We start from the raw sequence: 18653 nt of genomic DNA, 5'->3' as shown, positions 1-18653 counted from the left end.
TACCTTTTATTATTTTACTGAGGTTCAAAGAATTTAAGTAACTTACGTAAGGTCATCCAGCTAGAGAATATCAGAGTCAGGGTTCCACAACCAAGACCACCTGGCTGTAGGACCCACCCCATTGACCCCCACACCCAAGCGCCTCTCCTATCGCTCAGATCTGCTGCCCTCCCTCCTGGAGGGCTTGTCCCGTCTGCTGTCAGCGTGGCCACACGGTGCGAGCAAGTTAACCCAACTGGATGGGAACCACTGCAAAGAGATGTGGGCTGAGGTGCCAACCATAATGGTCGTAGCTAAACCACCTGGTGATGGCTACTGTTAGCGGCTTCCGTAAGCTTTCGCATTCGCTGCCTCATGTCCTGCTGCTGGCACCCCCGTGAGGGAGGGACGGTGGGGAGGAAGGCCTTCTGGCCAAATGGCAGGTTGGTCCATCCGTGACCGGCCTTTCTCCCAATGGCTCAAGACCACACATCAGAACAAGTCCCACCGGCAGAAGGACGGTGCCTCCGTTTCCACCGGCTTCACAGTGCGGTCATCGAGAAGCACCCCACAGCAGAGAGACCACCTTAGCGTTGACGTGGCCGGTGGGCGGGCTCACAGACGTCAGATGTCAGGCCGGTGTGGGCTCCCCAGGCTTCTACCTGAGGCTGGCAGAGGACGCCTCTTCAATGAGTGCAAAGAGTTTCGGCTTCACTTTTATGGGGTGGGGACGTGAGATCACAAATTTCTCTTACTCTTGTTTTAATTACTGTCATTTTGGCTGCCCTTTATTCTATTTTAGGTAATTAAGTGCCTAGCACACTTACTCTAGTGAGTTCATTTAAGGAAAAAAAAAAAAAAGGAGAGGGAGGGAGGGCAGGAGGGAATGGGGAAGTATATACCGAGATAAAACTTATGAGTCAGAAACCCCATGCATACTCCTCCTCTGACCATTTTTCTTTCATACATAAGACTCTATTCCTCTGAACTACCAAATTTGGGAAAACTATTTGCAATCGCTATTTCAGTGGAAGCTAATACTAAAGGTTCTTTGTCGGTAGTCATCATTTTGCCTGTTGGTTTTAATAATTTTACAGGAAAACCTGCATTGTTTGGGGGAGTTCAGCTTTTTCCTTTTCAGAATATCTCCCTTTTCCCAATAGTATACCAGTCCACCTTTTTTTTTTTTTTTCAGGAATATCTAGGATATTTAGGTATAACTTTATAAAGGAATAGGTATTAAATGTATCATAAATGTGACCTTTTCAACGGTTTCACTGTTGATCATTTAAACGGTTTGCATTCTTGGTTTTCCATTAGCCACATTAATGCCCAATTTCAAAGTTAGCTCACAGCACTTCTTCTAGGAGCGAGTTTCTCCTTAATGCCACAGACATCCCCAAAGAGGACAGAGACCTTGATCTTTTGAACAGAGCCTGAGTCTTAAAATCAGAGTTCACTTATCTTAGAAGTCACCTAAGTCCTCCGTGTCTCCGTCATTGACACAGACCGACACAGGGGAACCTGTGTTCGGGGTGTTCAGAGGAACAATGCATAGCTTGCCTGATCTGGAATATAAAATACAGTGGGGCCTTGACTTACGAGTTTAATTCGTTCCGTGACGGAGCTCGTAACTCAAATTACTCGTATGTCAAATCAAAAAGTGAACGAGTGAGACACGTGATGCTGGGCTGATGTGGCATTCACTGTGACGTTCGCTGTGCCAACTAGCGGTGGGGTATTTGAAGCTGGCTCGTAACCCGAATTTTAGCTCGCAACTCAAAGCAAAAAATCGGCCGAGAGATGGCTCGTATCTCGAAAAACTCGTTAGTCGGGACACCCGTAAGTCAAGGCCCCACTGTAGTCTGTGACTGCAAACACCGTTGCAGTTGCAAAGAATGAGTCGGGCTCAGTCTGGCGACTTCCTCGTCACCAAGACTGGTTTCATCTTCAAGAGTTCTTGGGTCGTCCCATGTGCTGTGAAGCAGGCTCCTGGTTATCATAGGATTCAAAATTAAATCAATGGATAGAAATAGGACATTGGGTTAAAATCCCTTATTTTTATAGACCCACCAGCAAGCTGATTCAAAGACCAGGTTCCCTTTGCTAAACAAGCTCCATAAACTCTCCTCCATTTCTGTTTGCCCTGCGTTTTGGGAATTTATATAACAGACTCAGACAAATGGTGCTCATTTGTATCTGGCTTGTGTCATTCAGCACAGAGGCTTTAAGTTGCATCTGCATCCTGGCACCACGGCTGTCCCTTCATTTTCATCGCCTTACAGCAGCATGTTGCCACGGAATTCTCCTCCATGTCTCCCGGGACACACTAGGCATCAATTTCTCTAGGTTCTCTACACGCTGGGGGTAGAATTAATGGGCCCCAGGACATGCGTATCTTTCAACTTCACTAGGTCATGGAAACGCTGTCTTCCAAAGCCGTTGTCCGCATTTATGAGGGTTGAGTCAGGAGTTGCAAGTAATTATCTTATTAAAGTCATATGTCAAAAGAATCTTCGCCTCCATTGAACTGGATTTGGTTTCCTCCCTTCTTCTAGAGGAATTTAAAAGCTTTGCCCTGAAGCACCCGGAATATGCGAGGATCTTTACGACATACTTGGAGCTGCAGGCCGGCCACGTGTTCTCCTTACCGGAGGAGCGCCCCGCGGCGCCCGCCACGGCCAGTAATAAAGTCAGTCCCGAGAGCCGCGAGGAGAGCCCCTCAGACAAGAAAGATGACTGAGAGCGGGCATCCCAGGAAGGAGGACGGAGCAGCTTTCCCTGAGATCGGGGCGGCGTTGATCAGTCGTATTGTATAACTATGATTTGTGGAGTCATGGCGATGTATAAACTGGAAAACTGCCCTGGCTGGGTGGCTCCGTTGGTCGACCATCCTCCCATGCACCAAAAGGTTTCAGGGCACATACCTAGGTTGTGGGTTCCATCCTGGGTTGGGGCATGTGCAGGGGTGGGCAACTGATCTACGTTTCTCTCTCACATCAATATTCCTCTCTCTCCCTTTCTAGCTCTCAGATCACTAAAAACATATCCTCGGGTGAGGAATAAATTTTTTAAAATTTTTAAATGGAAAGGTTTTTTATAAAAATGATAGATTTTATTAAGATGCTTCCATTCACCCGTGTAGGTCAAGGAATATCTTTTTGCCTGTCATAGTGTCCTGTGCCAATTGGTTTACTGGTGATAAGCGTGTTTTTGCAGATTCTCCCGTTGAGTTTACACATCCAAATGAATGAAGTGCACTGCCTTCCTGGAGCGTATCCACACAGTAAAGAGTTTTCTAAGGAAAAATAAGTACTATTTTGTCATCTCTAGTCCCTTTCCACTCTGGAAATAAGCATGAAGAGTCTGAGGATTTTACAGATTACTCCCCCCCCCCCCCATCCCCTCTCCCCCGGCCCATTTCCATTTTCTTGGATCAGTGGCTATGGTTGGATTAGAAAGGAGAACTCTCTTAATTAGATGAGACTCTTCAAATCCCTGTTCTCTGTCGCCTGCACCCCTAAACCACCCGCGGAGGGAAATCAGACCCTTTTGCACGACCTGATATAGAACTTTGTTTTCACAGGCAGCAGCCATGGCCACAGGCTAAGTGGGAATTGCCTGATTGAAGGGAACATCGATTGCCTAATGGGAAAATGAATTGTGAGCCACAGAGTTTAGTTTAATTTGAGCCGGACAGCGTAGAATGCAGCTCTTGCCCAGTAAATGAATCCGATTTCCTCTACTGATATGATATTAGAATTCATAATGTTACCATCCAGGTGGGGGTTTTATTTTGTTAGATGCCCGCTCGAGTTTTCGAACTTGTCTGAGGAATCTCCAGGGCAGGGAAACACACAAGGTCCTAAGGCATCCCCCAAAGCTAGGGACTCCAAAAAGCCAGCAACCCCACATGCAGCCCCCAGGCAGGCGTCTGACAGCGACGCCTATCGTTTTGGTTAACCAATGATTTCCCTCTTGTGCCATTTTTGTTGGTTGTCATGCATGTACACATGTTGTCAGTATGGTTTATGTTGGAAATTTTGAAGAAAAGCGATTTTTTAAATATAATGCATAAAAATGGTTCAGATTCTGAATTTAGTCTTTGCATTTAAACGCTTTGTTTTGCTTATGTTTCTGAATATCAGGGTGAGTCACCCCCGAGCCAGTGTGTGAGGAAGGCCATTTTTGAAGTTGAAAGTCTCATGAGAGAGGTGTTGGCATTTATATGTAATCAAGAGTCATGACTTTAAACATAAGTTCTACATCTTAAGCACTGAAGTGTTCTAATTTAATTGCGTATATGTGTATTTGAATAATTGCTTACTAGAAACTTTGTCGGAGTGTGTATATATATATATATATATATATATATATATATATATATGTAATTGTTTGCTTTTTATGTATCTTAAAGCTACTTAGACAAAAAGCACTGAATGAACTGGAAACAATTGCTTAAGTAATTAGGAAAGTCTAGGTTTCCAATAGTGTTTGTCATCCGCAATTGAATGTATGTAATACTCAGGTACCGTGACTGTTTTTTTATCATAGAAAAGCCACATGTTAATTCTACGGGTCATGGAAAAGCATCATTGAAAATTAAAAGCTGTCTATGAGGCTCTTGGAAGTGAGCCCATTGTCTGCCTGTTTTAAAATAATATTGTATGCCCTTTAATTCCACTTCTGCCAGTGTAATATTCCTATTTTATTATGAACAAACAGAACTGCTACCTAAAATCATGGCCATTAAAAAATTCTGGTTTTGCTCTTTTGTCTCAAACGTAATAGGCCTTTTTAATATTGTGGTTTGAACTTGCTTGCTTGCATATTTAGGAATATGATTAATCCTTTTTGTTTGCATTGAAGCTTTATGAAATGTCAGACATGATTTTACTCTAATGAAAAACTCCCATTTTAGCCAAGGGTGCAATCGCTCGTGTTCATAAAGAAGTTGACCTTGGACTGGTGGAGGGGCGGGTGGGTGTGCAGGAACCCAAGCCATGATCCTCTGTCTATTCAGACTTGGCCTCTACTTTTATGCCACCTTAACCAAAACTTCTTTTAAAGAGGCCTTGCTCCGCGTGGGATGTATAGTAAGGAATTGCATTTCCTGAAATCACTTACATGCACTGTAGTTTTATGTAAAACTACATAAAACAGGGTCCTCTCTGAAATAAATAGTAGATCCTGAAGCCTAGAAGCCAGATTTCAATCAGGAGAGTCCCACTGAGGGACGATGGCACCCTACATACGTCAGGACCACGTTCTCGTGTGCACAGTGCGTTTCATTCTCTACCACTGCTGTCAGAGTTCCGGCGGCCAAGCGTGAGAGCTGGCACCACGGATATGTCAAAGAGAGCGCCTCAAAATTAAGGGGGGGCGGGGGAAGCTGGAAATGCTACCTTAGGCCTTCATCCCGGCATCAGAATATTCTCCTTTAAAGGACAACAGAAACTGGGAGTGGTTATGTGATGAGTGCTCTGCAAATGTGGACTTCAGTTCTGTGTGAGACGTTCAGTCATTGGGTGTCTTTGTTAGCCGGTCAGTCACTGACTCATTAGCTGTTGGACTGTTTTTGTTTCAGCATGTGCTCCACGATCCAGAATCTTGGACAGGGTTAGCTTTTAGTATTGGGTGTGTAGGTGAGGGTTCCATATTACCAGCTGTGCTCAAAGGAAGGTCATATTGTGTCTGCTCATGGTGTCCAGATTTTATTCTCGTCTACAATGACAGTGTCTAAAGAATATTATTTAGTGTCTAAAGAATGTTTTACTTGGCAGCTATGACACTTGCTACCACCTCTGGTAAAACACACACACGGTAAATCATGTGGGTCTTTTGTAGAGAATATAAACATATTTATAATAGCAGCGGAACTAATGTATAATGCAAATGCCAATATACATTAAAAGAAAAAATAAAATAAAATAGACTGCCTCTGTTTAGAAGATGCGTGGTCTGCTCTCTGCATGAGGCAGAGCAGTGCAGACACATGACTCCCAGACACGGGAACTGTCCCCTTTCCATTGTCATAGATGCAGACAAGACCTCAACCATCTCCATCTCCTCCCCCTCTAAACTCCCTCCGCCCCATCTTTCTTTTCCTCCAACTGACTTCAGCCCTTCCTGCCTCAGGGTCTTTGTCCTGATGTTCCCTCTGGAATATTCTTTCCCAAAGATTTTCACCTGCCTCTCTCTTCTTCATTCAGACTTAAAATAAAAGCTGCATTGAGATGTGATTCACACACCGTATAATTCAGTGCCTTTAAAAACACACACACACACACACACACACACACACACACACACACACACACACATATATATATATATACATCATATTCAGAGAATTGTGCAACCATCTAATCTAATTTTTAAATGTTCGACTTCATTCCAACTTTAAATCTAATAGGACTCCCCCATCACCTAATGTCAAAAGCCCAGTCAGTCCCTGCAGACATTCTCAATCGTGTGGCCTTTTCTTGCGATTGCTTTTACACGCGTGTGAAATGGTTTGTTTATGTCTGCATTGTCTGTTCTTCCTAGCACTTAGATGCTCCGGGCACATAGTAAACGCTCAGTATTTGATGAATGGATGAATAAGGGCAATGTTATCTTTCCCTGACCGCGCCTGCCTTGCGTTGTATTAGAATAGAGATCGTCTTTACAACAAACTAGAATACCCCGGATTATGTAGAAACCCGCGTAGAAACTAAGGCTCAGGAAGGTTTCCTCACTGCTCAGGGTTACGTAACTGTGAGTCCCAGGGCTGGAATGCAAGCCCAAGGCCATCTGGCTCTAACTGTGGGGACTTCTGATTCGGCCAAGGTAACTTGAACCCCTAAGTAACTGAAGAAGTACATGGCCGGCGGCTTCAGGTTCCAGAAGCATGGAAACTGGCGCATCTGAGAGCCCTCTGGCCACCAAACCCCAAGCATGCCAAACAGAATATCACGAACATATTCTAAAAGATGGCTGAGTGTGAAGGATACAAAGGGAAACCCATAAAAGCCAAGAAATGAAAAGGGAGCCGAAAAAACCAGAACTGTGAGAAGGCGTGAAAGTCACGGTTGACCTGTGGACATGGGCCGATCTCTGTAAGAATGCGAATTCGTGTTTCGTGGCTCCGGGAGACAAAAGACAAGGATTTTCTATGGGGGCGGGGGGGAGGGACTTGGAACTGGGACCTCGCGGTAGGAAACAAGCAGACATTTGAAGGACCACGCTCAGTAAGAGAAGGAACTAGGAACATTCACCCTCTGGGAAAGGAAAACAACAAGGAAGTGTGTCTGTCTTGGCCTGGGTTTTGAGGTCGAGGCCGAGAACTTCCTATGGTCAGTTCTTCAAAATGTTGTACGACTCATGTCATGGCCCAGCCGAATGGTGGATGGTGGTGCGTGACCCACGTGTGCTCGGAAAGAATGTGTGTTCTGCAGGGGCTGGGTGTAACGTTCTATAAATATCGGTTAGACCTCGTTTGTTGATAGCCCCGCATCCTTCTTTATCCTCGCTGATGGTTGTGTTTACTTGTTCTGTTAATGATTGAAAGAGGTTGAAACGTCCAACTATAATTGTGACTTGGTCCGCTGCCAGTTTGTCTGAAGTTCTGCCCGAGGTCGTAATTATTTTTTATTGTTATGTCATCTTGATGAACTGGCCCTTGTATCGTGCTGAATATTCCTTTTTAATTCCAGCAGTGCTCTTCGTCCTGTTGTTACCATTGCCGCGCGAATCACGCCAACTTTCTTATGACTAGTAGTCATTTTTCTCTGAACCTATCTGTGTCTTAGTAGTTAATACGCATCTCTTAAGGATTTCGTGGTCCATTTGTGTCTTGCATTTTTATATTGTCTGACAATTTCCATCTTTTTTATTTTTAAGCATGTTTTCATTGATTTTAGAGAGAGAGGAAGGGAGAGGGTGGGAGAGAGAAACATCGATGTGAGATAGAAGCATCGATTGGTTGCCTCCTGCACACTCCCCAGTAGGAGTTGAACCCACAACCCGGGCATGTGCCCTGACCAGGAATTGAACCGGTGACCTTTCATTGCATGGGACGATGCCCAAACAACTGAGCCGCACTAGGCAGGGCCAATTTCCATCTCTTAGTTGGAACATTTAGTTTACTTCCATTTACTGTAATTATCGGTATGATTGGGCTTGAATCCACCGTCTGGCGTTTTGCTTTCCATTTCTTTCATCTGACCTTTGACCTATTCTCCTCCTTTCCTGACTTATTTTGGATTAAACAATTTTTAACTATTTTATCATTTCATATTTTCTTTTGGCTTACTAGCTAGCCACACTTATTTACATACTGTGAGTGGTTCCTCCAGAGTTTACAATACGCATCTTTCATTTAATATAACAGGAACCTCCCAACAAGATGCTCCCATATGACCCTCTCTCTTCCTGTGTGCTGCTGTCATATTTCTCCTACGGGTTTTTAACTCCATGGATAGTATCATTTTTATTCTCAACAGTCAAGTGAAAATGTGTGGGAAAGGGTCTATCTATCCGCATGTGTACTGTTTCTGTCACTCTTTATTACTTTGTGCAATTCCAGCATTTTTTCCTGTTGAATGTCTTTGAACCATTCTTGTGCAAGTCTGACAATGAATTCTCAGCTTTCTTTTCTCCAAACGTGTCTTTATTTTTGCCCTCGTTTTATAGGAATATTTCCTGAATACAGAATTCTAGGTTGACTTTCTGCTTTCAGTACTTTTATTGTCTATGACGAGAAGTTAGAAGTAATTCTCTTCATAGTTCTCTTGTATATAATGCATTTTTATCATCCAGCGACTTTTAACATTTTTTTTTTTATTACTAGTGCTGGGAAGTTCTATTCTGATTGCCCTCGGCATGACTCTTTGTTAATGTTTATCCTTTGGGGGGTTTATTGAGCTTCTTTGATCTGTAGGTGTAGACTTTTCATCAAATCAGGAAGCTTTTCAGCCATTACTCCTTTAAATAACGGTCCTGCCCCTCACCTTTCTCTCCTCATTTGCACAGATGGTAGACCAGCCCCCCGAGTCTCCGTTGGCTTTTTTTCAGTCCTCCTCAGTGCGCTTCAGTCTGGTCATTTCCGTTTCCCTCCCTTCACGTTCTCTGATCGTTCCTTCTGCAGTATCTAATCCGCTTTCTAACGGTTTCAGTTCAGAGACCGCGTCTTTTGCTTCTAGAATTTTCACTTCGTTCTTTTCATAGTTTCTGTTTGGCTCATGTGAGATCCCTATGTGTTCCCTCGGTGTGTTCATAGCCTTCTTAACGTTCTGAAACGTACTTATAATAGTAGCGTTAAAGTCTTCGTTACTGTGTCGCCATCGCTGTCATCCCTGGGGCTGTTTGGTTTTTGTGCTGGCTGACTCTTCCCCTAGCAATGGAACGTGCTTTCCTTCTTCCTCACGTGTCTTTATGCAAATTATCTCATATACAAATCTCGGTTAGTCACTTACACAGATGATTTTGTATTATATATGGGACAGTATAGGTGCCATTTTATCTAGTACCTACATTTGTCTTTTTTACCATCTGTATAGAACATTCTTAAAATTTATAAAACATTCTTAAACTGACAGATTATAAACATGGAGAAAAGACGGGTGGTTGTCAGAGGTTAAGGGGGGACGTGAGAATGGATGAGACGTGGGAGTGGCTAAGGAGAGCGAAATGAGCAATCCTGTGGTGATGAAATGCTCTGTATCCGACTGCATCGGTGTTATTATCTGGTTGGGATATTGTTGTACAATGGTTTTGCAACCTCTAGGAAACCTCCAGAAAGTTAAGAGAAAGACAATGTTCATAATTTAAATGTGGCACAACTATAGATGGAGAAAGAATTTAAAAATCACAGAAGACTATGAAATACATTCTATAGATATATTTGAAAGTTTAGATCAAATGAATATTTTAAAGAAAAAGCTAATCTAAGAAGAAGGAAATCCTGAATAGCTCTATAATCATTATAAAAATTTAATTAGTTTAAAATCAACCCCCCTAAATAACCCCTAGGTGGAGTTACAGGTCAGTTTTAAACATTCAAGAAATAGATGATCCCAATATTATACATACTTAACAGAGAAAAATATCTTGATGCCAAAATTAAATAAGGGCAATAGGAGAATGATCAGTAATACTCTGCTTCATTTGTAAATATAGATTCAATTATCTAATCCACCAATGCTTTAAAAAAAATTCATGACCAAGTGGATTTATTCCAGGAATGCAAGGATGGTTTAATATTGGAAAGTATTTTGTGTCATTAAATTCATATTGTTTGGGTTTCCTGTTGCAACAAATTACCACAAACTTAATGGCTTAAACCATTCAAATGTGGTATTTTATTCCAGAAGTCACTGGGTCTTACTGGGCTAAAATCAAGGTATCAGCAAGGCTGCATTTGCTCCTCCTAGAGCAGTTGTTCTCAACCTTCCTAACGCCGCGACCCTTTCATACAGCTCCTCATGTTGTGGTGACCCCCAGTTTCATTGTTACAAATTGCACATAATGAAAGCCTAGTGATTCATCACAAAAACAATATGTAATGATAGATGTGTTTTCCGATCGTCTTAGGCGACCCCTGCGAAAGGGTCGTTCGACCCCCAAAGGGGTCACGACCCACAGGCTGAGAACCGCTGACCTAGAGGCTTCGGGGAGAATCCGTTTTCTTGCCTTTCGCAGCCTCTGGAGGCCGTCAACATTCTCTGGCTCATGACCGCTAATCTCCACCAGAGAGACTGGCTCCTTGAGCCGCATCAAAGCTAGCAAAGACAGGATTTCTTTCACATCCCATCCTTCTGACCTTTTCCGCCTCCCTTTTCCACTTTAAAGGGTGCACGGGGTAGTCCCGGACAATCTTTTTATTCTCAAGTCAGTTATTTAACAACTTTAGTTCTACCTGCCACCTTAATTCCCCTTCGCCACAGAAGGCCGCATTGGCCCTGTGTTCACTGCTAGGTCATGGCGTAGCTGCGGGTTTAGTTGTATAAGAAACTGCAAAACGTTTTCCCCAGAGCCGCTGGACCAACTTACATTCCCATCCGCAAGGGGTGCAAACACCGATTGGTCCACCACACAGGGACTTTGCAGAGAGCCGACGAGACGAGAGATGGGAGAGGGCCCGGGACACACCTGAGGGTAGAACTGATAATACGACCTTGAACAGAGACCCTCTTTGCTGGGCTCCCTCACGTGGCCGCCCGTGAGCCCCATCAGAGGCCCACGCTTCCTCAGCCATTGTCTCTGCGTTTATGGATTTGTTCCTGTGGAGGTTACTCTGACCCCAGTGCAGGGGCGGCAATGACGCATGGCTCCCCGGGGTGGGGCCCACACAGAGAGGGGCGGTTGAATGCTCTGGGGATGGAAGGAAAAGCCTTGTTTATCCCTGGAGAGCTTGATAGCCAGGCGTGGGGCCAGGGCTTCTGTGCACATTCGGGTGGGGTGTGGGGTGCAGGGCGGACTTCTGCACATGGCAGAGGGCTGCCACGCTGGGATGAATCCAGAGGGCACCCAGCCTGGAGCTCAAGCCTTCCCCAGCCTGCCCTCCGTGTTTGCCTCAGCTCACCTTCTCCCAAGGAGGCCCGCAATGCAGGGAGGAGAACGCCAGGGTCAGGACACGCAGGTCCTAGTCCCTGTGTTCATCCACGGGCTTGTTGTCACATCTGTCACCTTCCCTGGGACTCTGTTCCCTCATCTGTAAAATGGGGATATTACTTCATCTCCAGCCTGTCACTGAGATTGTCTGAGTCAGTTCAGACCAAACGTGTGTGTGTGAGAGAGAGAGAGAGAGAGAGAGAGAGACACTAGCCCTTCACAGGCTGCCCTCCTATATAAAGGGTGTCCCAAAATTCACGCAAGATTTGAATTTTGCGTGAGCATTAACAACAACAACAACAAAAATAAAAGCCTAATTTGACTTGGTTTATTGAATCAGATTCTAATATCTGTTGCCCTTTGATTTCAATCCCTTCAATTTGATAAGCGTTACCAAGTACCAATTATGGCCCAGGAGCAGGGACAATGGAGACCAATGAAGACCATGGCTTTGCGTATGTGCCAGCAACGCCGTGGAGGCCATTTACCCGATGTGCTATTCCATACCTAACCCTATACTGTATACTTTATGAATCTATAAAAAATTTACAATTTTTTATTATAAACCTGTGTTTTCTATCAAGATTACTTCTTGCGTGAATTTTGGGACACCCTTTATTATGTCCAACTATAGAGGCACCATTGGAACTTGACATCATGGCCACTCAACGCACCTCTGATTTCAGCCTCGGCTACCAGGGAGACCTTGGGGGGCTTGGACTCATCTCTTGTAAGCAGCGCATGACCTTAAGAGGGCGCAGCACGCCTTTCTGCTTTCTGCCCCTCCCCTCCCCGGGCCCCCGCCTTCCTGCAGCCTGAGAACACAAGGAAGGCGGTGCACCTAGAGGCAGCCCCCACCCCATCAGGAGCAGGGGCTGCTGGACAAAGGTCCCGCCTCCATCGCTCAGGGGCAGTGCTGGGAGGCATCCTGTACAAGGATTCTCCCAGAGGCACTGGCGGAACTGAGCACAACCCTGATGACACCCCCTTCGTTGGCCTCTCCTCCTTCCTGGTCCCTCACTCCTGCTTCCTGGGGTCAGCTCCCCAATAAAACCTGAGTCCAAATCCCCGCAGAAACTGCGGCTGGCCCCCAGGTGGCACAGGCCACACGTGGGTGACATGGCTCCCTCCTCTGGTAGCACAAGGAACCGCTCAGAGCTTTGAGTTTGTCTCCAGTCCCTGGCTCAGGTCTCCCGTGTAAAAGTGGGTACACCCGGCCCGTTGCCCAGCACTCGCAGGATTGGGTCGGGTGCCTGGGAGCGGCTCTGTTTCCGGGGTCATTCAGGACCCCAACATGTGGCGGCCCCAGATCCTGGCCCAGGTCCCTGAGACAACCTGCCATGTGCCGGCCACCGGGGCCAGGCTTTTCAGGAATTGGGGTGTGCTGACCCGGCTCAGCCCCGGTGCGGCTTCACAATCCCCGAATACCAGGCCCGCCCGTGCCACCCCCAATACCCCTGCCCGAGGGATGTCGCACCGGAATCTCCTTCTGCTCCACCCGGCCCATCTCCCTTCCTGTCACTGGCTCTGGCTGGCATGCGGATGATATTAAAGGACATCACGATTGTGAACACACACGGAAACTTTCCAGTCCTTTAGGGCAGCGGTTCTCAACCTGTGGGTCGCGACCCCTTTGGCGGTCGAACGACCCTTTCCCAGGGGTCACCTAAGACCATCCTGCAGATCAGATATTTACATGGCGATTCATCACAGTAGCAACATGACAGTGATGAAGTAGCAAAGAAAGTAATTTTATGGTTGGGTCACAACATGAGGAACTGTATTTAAAGGGCCAGAAGGTTGAGAACCACTGCTTTAGGGCAACGATAGTGATGCCTTTACCGGGTCATGCTTTCTTCCCTTTGGCCCCTGCAGACCTGGGGTCACTGAGCAGACACGGAAGCCCCGCTGAGTGCTTCCCAGGTGGGAAAACCACAAAAGCAAACCCACCTGTGGCGGATGCTGAGGGTGCCCAGGGGTGAGGAGGCCTGCAGGGCGCCCTGCCCTCAGAGGAAGGGCCACCGTCAGAGCTGGTGGCAGCTGCCTGTTTCTTTGGCAGACAAGGGGGTGGGGTCGGGGTGGGGGGTGGGGGGCGGGGGGGCGAGGCTGCCTCCAGCAGAGCGCATGGCACGTGCCCAGGGCCCGAGGGCCAGAGCAGCACTCACACATTCAGGGGGGCCAGGGATGGCTGTGAAGGGGTGTATGTGGGAAGCCCCAGGTGCTCGTGTAGAGGCAAAGAGACAACGCTTTCCCAGCCCTCACCGCCACCCTGGGGGTCATCAAGGAGGCAGACGTGCCCAGGGCAGGGGTCCCCAACTCCCCAACGTCACCAGGGTCTGCAGAGAGGTGAGTGAGCAACGCCAATGAGGAGTGAGTTTAGGGTTCAGGGGAGAGCTCCGCCCCCTCCAAACCTCAGAGGGGCCAGAGGGAGCCCCGGAGGCTCTGGGAAAAGCCCAAGACTCCGATTTTTACGTGCGGTGCCCTGGTTGGTGAAGCAGTGGGTGGGTCCAGGAAAACGGGGGCCTGGCGTTACCCCACAGGGCGCTGGTTGGCGGCTCCCGGGAGCAGGCCGCTCCTGCCAGCAGCCACGCTGACATCGGGCTGTGTCTGTGAGGCCACCACGGCCTCAGTGACTCTGGTTAGGCCTGTCCCCAGTGAGGGAGCAGGCAGGGCTGGGGGGGAGGGAGGGAGGGAGGGGAGCCGGGCCAATGTTTGCTTTCCACCAGGATGCGATGGACACAAACCGGATGGAGGAAACCTGAGCGAGTCCCCGCTGAGCACGGGAGAGAAATGCCTCTTAAGCAATTAGCGTCGATTCCCTGGCAGCTGCTGAATCTCAAAGGCAACTCCGGGAGTTTTGCTTTGGAATCGGTCTCTTAAGACACACGTAAAGGCATCGGGGCTGGGTGCTGGGCCAGGGGAGAGCGAGGGCCCAGTGTGGGGGGGTGGGGGTGGGAGAGGGTCTTGTTGTTATTCCTGGCCTCACATATGTCAGGGTTGGTGCGTAGACGGAGCAAATCAACTTCTTCTGTGTGGACACCCGGGCTAAACCCAGGGCCAGCAGGTGGAAGGCAGAGGGAGGCCGCCTGACCTACAGGAAAGGGGGCTCCCTGACCATCAGGGGGGCCTGAGGGTGGAGCTGGCTGCCTTTGGAAGGAGTAAGCGCTCCGTCCTGGGAGGCAGTCAAGCACATGCTGAATGGCCCCTGTTTGGGGGTGCGAGGCCGGAGAGAAGGGCCGCTGGGGGTGAACTCGGGCGTCTCCTGGGCCCTAGAAATTCTGTGATTGGCCTCGTTAGCCACAGCTCATGACGCTCCATTGCCCTGCTTGATTGGGGGTCTTGTGTTTGTGGGCTGCTTTTCATTAGGAAACATGCAGGCGCTTCAGAATTCCCTTTACACTCGGAATAGGACTCGGAGCTCTCGGTACAGGAACTGTGAGGAGAGTGGGAGGGAGCCCAGGACCCTGGTCCTTCAGCGGGGAGGGTAGCAGAGAGCCCTTGAGGGGGGGGCTGCCCAGGAGAGTTCAAGTTCAAGCCCGGCTTCTGAGAAAAGGGAAGGGGAAGGGGCAGATAGGCATGAATAAGAAATCAACGGGCTGAGTCACTGAGCTAATGTCAAAGTCCGAAGGTAAGAAGAAAGGAGAAAAACACACACACCATCAGACAATTGGAGAGTAATGAAGGCTTAGCAAACACCCCAGGTGACCAAAACAACAGGAGGAGCCGGGGAAATGTAATTAGGCGCTGATATGTGAGTCCTCTGTGGCAGCCAGACCATCCTGCCCCTGGCCCTCCCCTCGCGTTTCATCGCTGCCTGGTCAGTGGCCGCCCCAAGTCCAGGACACAATTCGACAGGCCGAGGGCTCGCCACTTGCTCAAAGCGGTCGGTCCCCTTAAGGCCCAGGTCCAGTGCCAATAAGCCCACCACTCACCACCCCCTCCAAGTAAGGACAGAGTCTCAGAACAGAAGTGAACCCAGGGAATCAGTCTGCCCATTACACAGAAGGGAAAGCTGAGGCCCCAACAGGGGATCCTGTGCTGCGTGCAACAGGGAAGACTTTTGGGGGGGGGGGCAGTGTGAGAGTCCATTTTCTCTCCTGAGCTAGTAAGTCAGAGCTCTGGCTTTGGCTTTAAATACAGGTTCTCTGGGCCTTGACACAGGTGTCTCTTTAACCCCGTAATTGGCTTTTGAGGGATAGAGATTTCTCCTGGCCTACCTACCAAAGTCACATTTTTTGTTGGCAGGGAGAGGCTTGGGGATGTCCCTAAGAACAATCAAAACCTGTGTTCCGTCTTGTGCACAGACCCATGCAGAGAGCAGGCCCATTGGTGGGTGGTTCTGGGGCCGGCAGCCTTTGAGGGTGACCCCCTTGGCCTGACTTAGAGAGACAGAGAGAGAGCTCCCCTCCCCCCGCCTCCTCCTCCCCCGAGATGGTGGCCCAGCAGGGATAGGTAAGTCGGGCAGTTTTCTGAGCCAGGGTGGTCCTATCTGTAAAGAACTGGAAAGAGCAGGTGGATTCGCTCTTTATGTATTTTTTTTTAATATATCTTATTGATTTTTTACAGAGAGGAAGGGAGAGGGATAGAGAGTTAGAAACATCGATGAGAGAGAAACATCGATCAGCTGTCCCCTGCACACCCCCCACTGGGGATGTGCCCGCAACCAAGGTACATGCCCTTGACTGGAATCGAACCTGGGACCCTTGAGTCCGCAGGCCGAGGCTCTATCCACTGAGCCAAACGGGTCAGGGCACGTATTTCTTTATATTGTTCAGAATCAGAAAGTGGCCCCCGGCTGCTCGACACGGCCATGGCTTACTCAGCCCCACGCTGGGCGCCATAGGTTCCGTGCCAGCTCAGCCAGGTTCGGTGAGCCTGAGAGGAGGCAGTGAAGGATGGAGAAAAGACAGGCAAGAGGAGAACGCTGGGTCTGGGTGGGACGCTGTCCTCCCTGACGGAAAGCTAGAGGCAGCGCCGCGGCCCGCAAGCCGTGTCTGTATTTATAGCCGATTCCACGAGGCAAAGTAAGGGCGTGGTTACAACGTTCTCGCGGGTTTCCAATCTACTCAATGACGTGCACCCGGTCAAGCTTTGTTTACTGCACCTCCTGCAGCCCACGTCACTCAGCCACCTGCGGCCACAGGTTCCGACCACAGGGGCAAGCTTACAACCACAGCCATTGGCTGTCATTGTGCTGGGAGGGCCTTGCCCTCCATGCTGGGACTTGCACGTGGCTTTGCCCTCTCATTAGTCCCAGGCTTGAACCTCTCCAAAAGCTGTAGCCCAGTGGTTCTCACCTTGGCTGCCCATTAGAATCACCTGGGAATCTTTTTTAAAATCCTGATTTCTGGGCCTCCTCCTCCAGAAATTCTGTTTCTTTGTGACTAATGTTGCGGCCCCACCCCATAACAAAGAAACAGAATTTCCGGAGGAGGAGGCCCAGAAATCAGGATTTTAAAAAAAGATTCCCAGGGGATTCTAACGGGCAGCCAAGGTTGAGAACCACTGCTGTCGCCGCTCTCCACAGGGCACAGCGAGGCTTTGCTGTCCTGCCAATCCTGCCCTAACCCTTCTCCCTCCCAACCCCCTGCCCCTCATGGCTCCTGGTGACTAGACCCTCCTGGCCAGGTCCCCCTCCACCCCTGCCCCCACTCTGCACTCAGCCGGGCAAACCCTCAAGACGCTGCCCGCCGTGTAAAGCCCTCTGAGGCCGGCTCACTTCGGGGAGAAGGCAGTACCATCCTCATCCCTGTGGCCCGAAGGTGCGGGAAAATCAGGCCACGGCCCAGCCCTTCACGGTCTCTCCCACAAACATCGCTCCCTCTGCCCGAGTCACCCCTCCCTGCCCCCCCCACCCCCCCCCCCACACACAGGGCTGAGATGTCCACCCCCCACCCCAGGCCTCAGAGGGATTTCATCTGTCCTGTTTACCGCTATAGTCCTGGCTCATAGGACTCTTCTGACACATAATAGTTGCTCAGGAAATACTTGTGGGAAGGAAGGAAGGAAGGAAGGAAGGAAGGAAGGAAGGAAGGAAGGAAGGAAGGAAGGAAGGAAGGAAGGAAGGAAGGGAGGGAGGGAGGGAGGGAGGGAGGGAGGGAGGGAGGGAAAGGAAAGGATAGGATGGAGGGACAAAGTCTCTTGTATCTACTTAGTCTAGCTGGGTTTTAGCCTAAAGAGGGTAACAGTGAAAACAAACGGGTGAACCACGGGGCGTTAAGGCATCAGAAGCAGTGATATTCGGGGGGCACATGGGGAGGGCGCCGCCTTCCACACACCAGCTCTGCCCGTAGGGTAGAAAGACAGGAGGCGGGGGAGGGAGGGGCTCTGGGGGCAGCCCCGGCCACCTGATGAGCAGCACCAGGACTAGCCTCATCCCCAGATAATCCAGAAGCAATCCGAGAGCCTGTGAAATGCGGACACTGAGGCCCAGGAGGGGAGAGAATCGCTCACCTCCGGCCCCTGAGTTCCCTGCAGCACATCCGCTCACGAACCAGCCTGAACTGTGCGCTGATACAGGGGGACACGGGAGGGGTGGCGGCTGGTTCCAGGGGGTGGGATCGTGTTGGTGGACAGCCTGCTGGGGGCGAGGGGGGGGGCTGAGGGGAGTGACCCAGGCTCCGGGAATGGGTAGGGCCTGGTGAGATGGTGGGTGGCCGGGGGTCCCTGCTAAACCCCAGGCTCCCTGGCGCCCAGACCAGCTCCATTTCCTGCAAACGTTCAAGTGGCCTCGGAGCCGGGGTGGGGGCGGGGGGCCGCTCGCCGGGGAGAAGCCAGCTCCCTGGGGCTCTGACTTCTAACTCGGTTTGCAGATAGCCAGCCTTTTCCGTCCGGCTCCTCACCCCGGCCCTCTCTGCCTGGGACAATCACATTATTTCATTTAGACGAGTGAAGTTACCTGAGATCAATTAGACTTATTTTTTTTTTCCTCTGTGTAATTTCCAAAGCTTAATATCTCCATTCAGGCCCAGCCCGGGGGCCAGCTTGTCTAGCAGAGTCCTAAACGATTTCAGCCCTTAATTCAATTGTACTTTTACCACAGCCCGGGCAGCGAGCATAATTCTTTTATCCCTAAGATG

General features: G+C 49.1%; 1 protein-coding gene across 2 annotated transcripts in view; it reads left to right on the top strand.

Annotated features, from left to right (window-relative positions):
* The window catches only part of LPCAT2 (lysophosphatidylcholine acyltransferase 2), a 51974-nt gene extending 47207 nt beyond the window's left edge, over positions 1-4767 (top strand). For both annotated transcript variants that reach the window (XM_059668020.1, XM_059668019.1), the window contains one exon: positions 2538-4767. In XM_059668020.1, the coding sequence (XP_059524003.1) occupies positions 2538-2722 (185 nt within the window). In that variant the 3' untranslated portion in view covers positions 2723-4767. The remainder of the gene's footprint in view (positions 1-2537) is intronic.
* The last annotated feature ends 13886 nt before the right edge of the window (positions 4768-18653 follow it).

The sequence above is a fragment of the Myotis daubentonii genome, chromosome 15 (assembly GCF_963259705.1).
Source record: "Myotis daubentonii chromosome 15, mMyoDau2.1, whole genome shotgun sequence".
NCBI classification, from domain to species: domain Eukaryota; kingdom Metazoa; phylum Chordata; class Mammalia; order Chiroptera; family Vespertilionidae; genus Myotis; species Myotis daubentonii.
The sequence above is the reverse complement of the archived record's forward strand: the minus strand, read 5'-3'. Positions and strand labels throughout refer to the sequence as shown.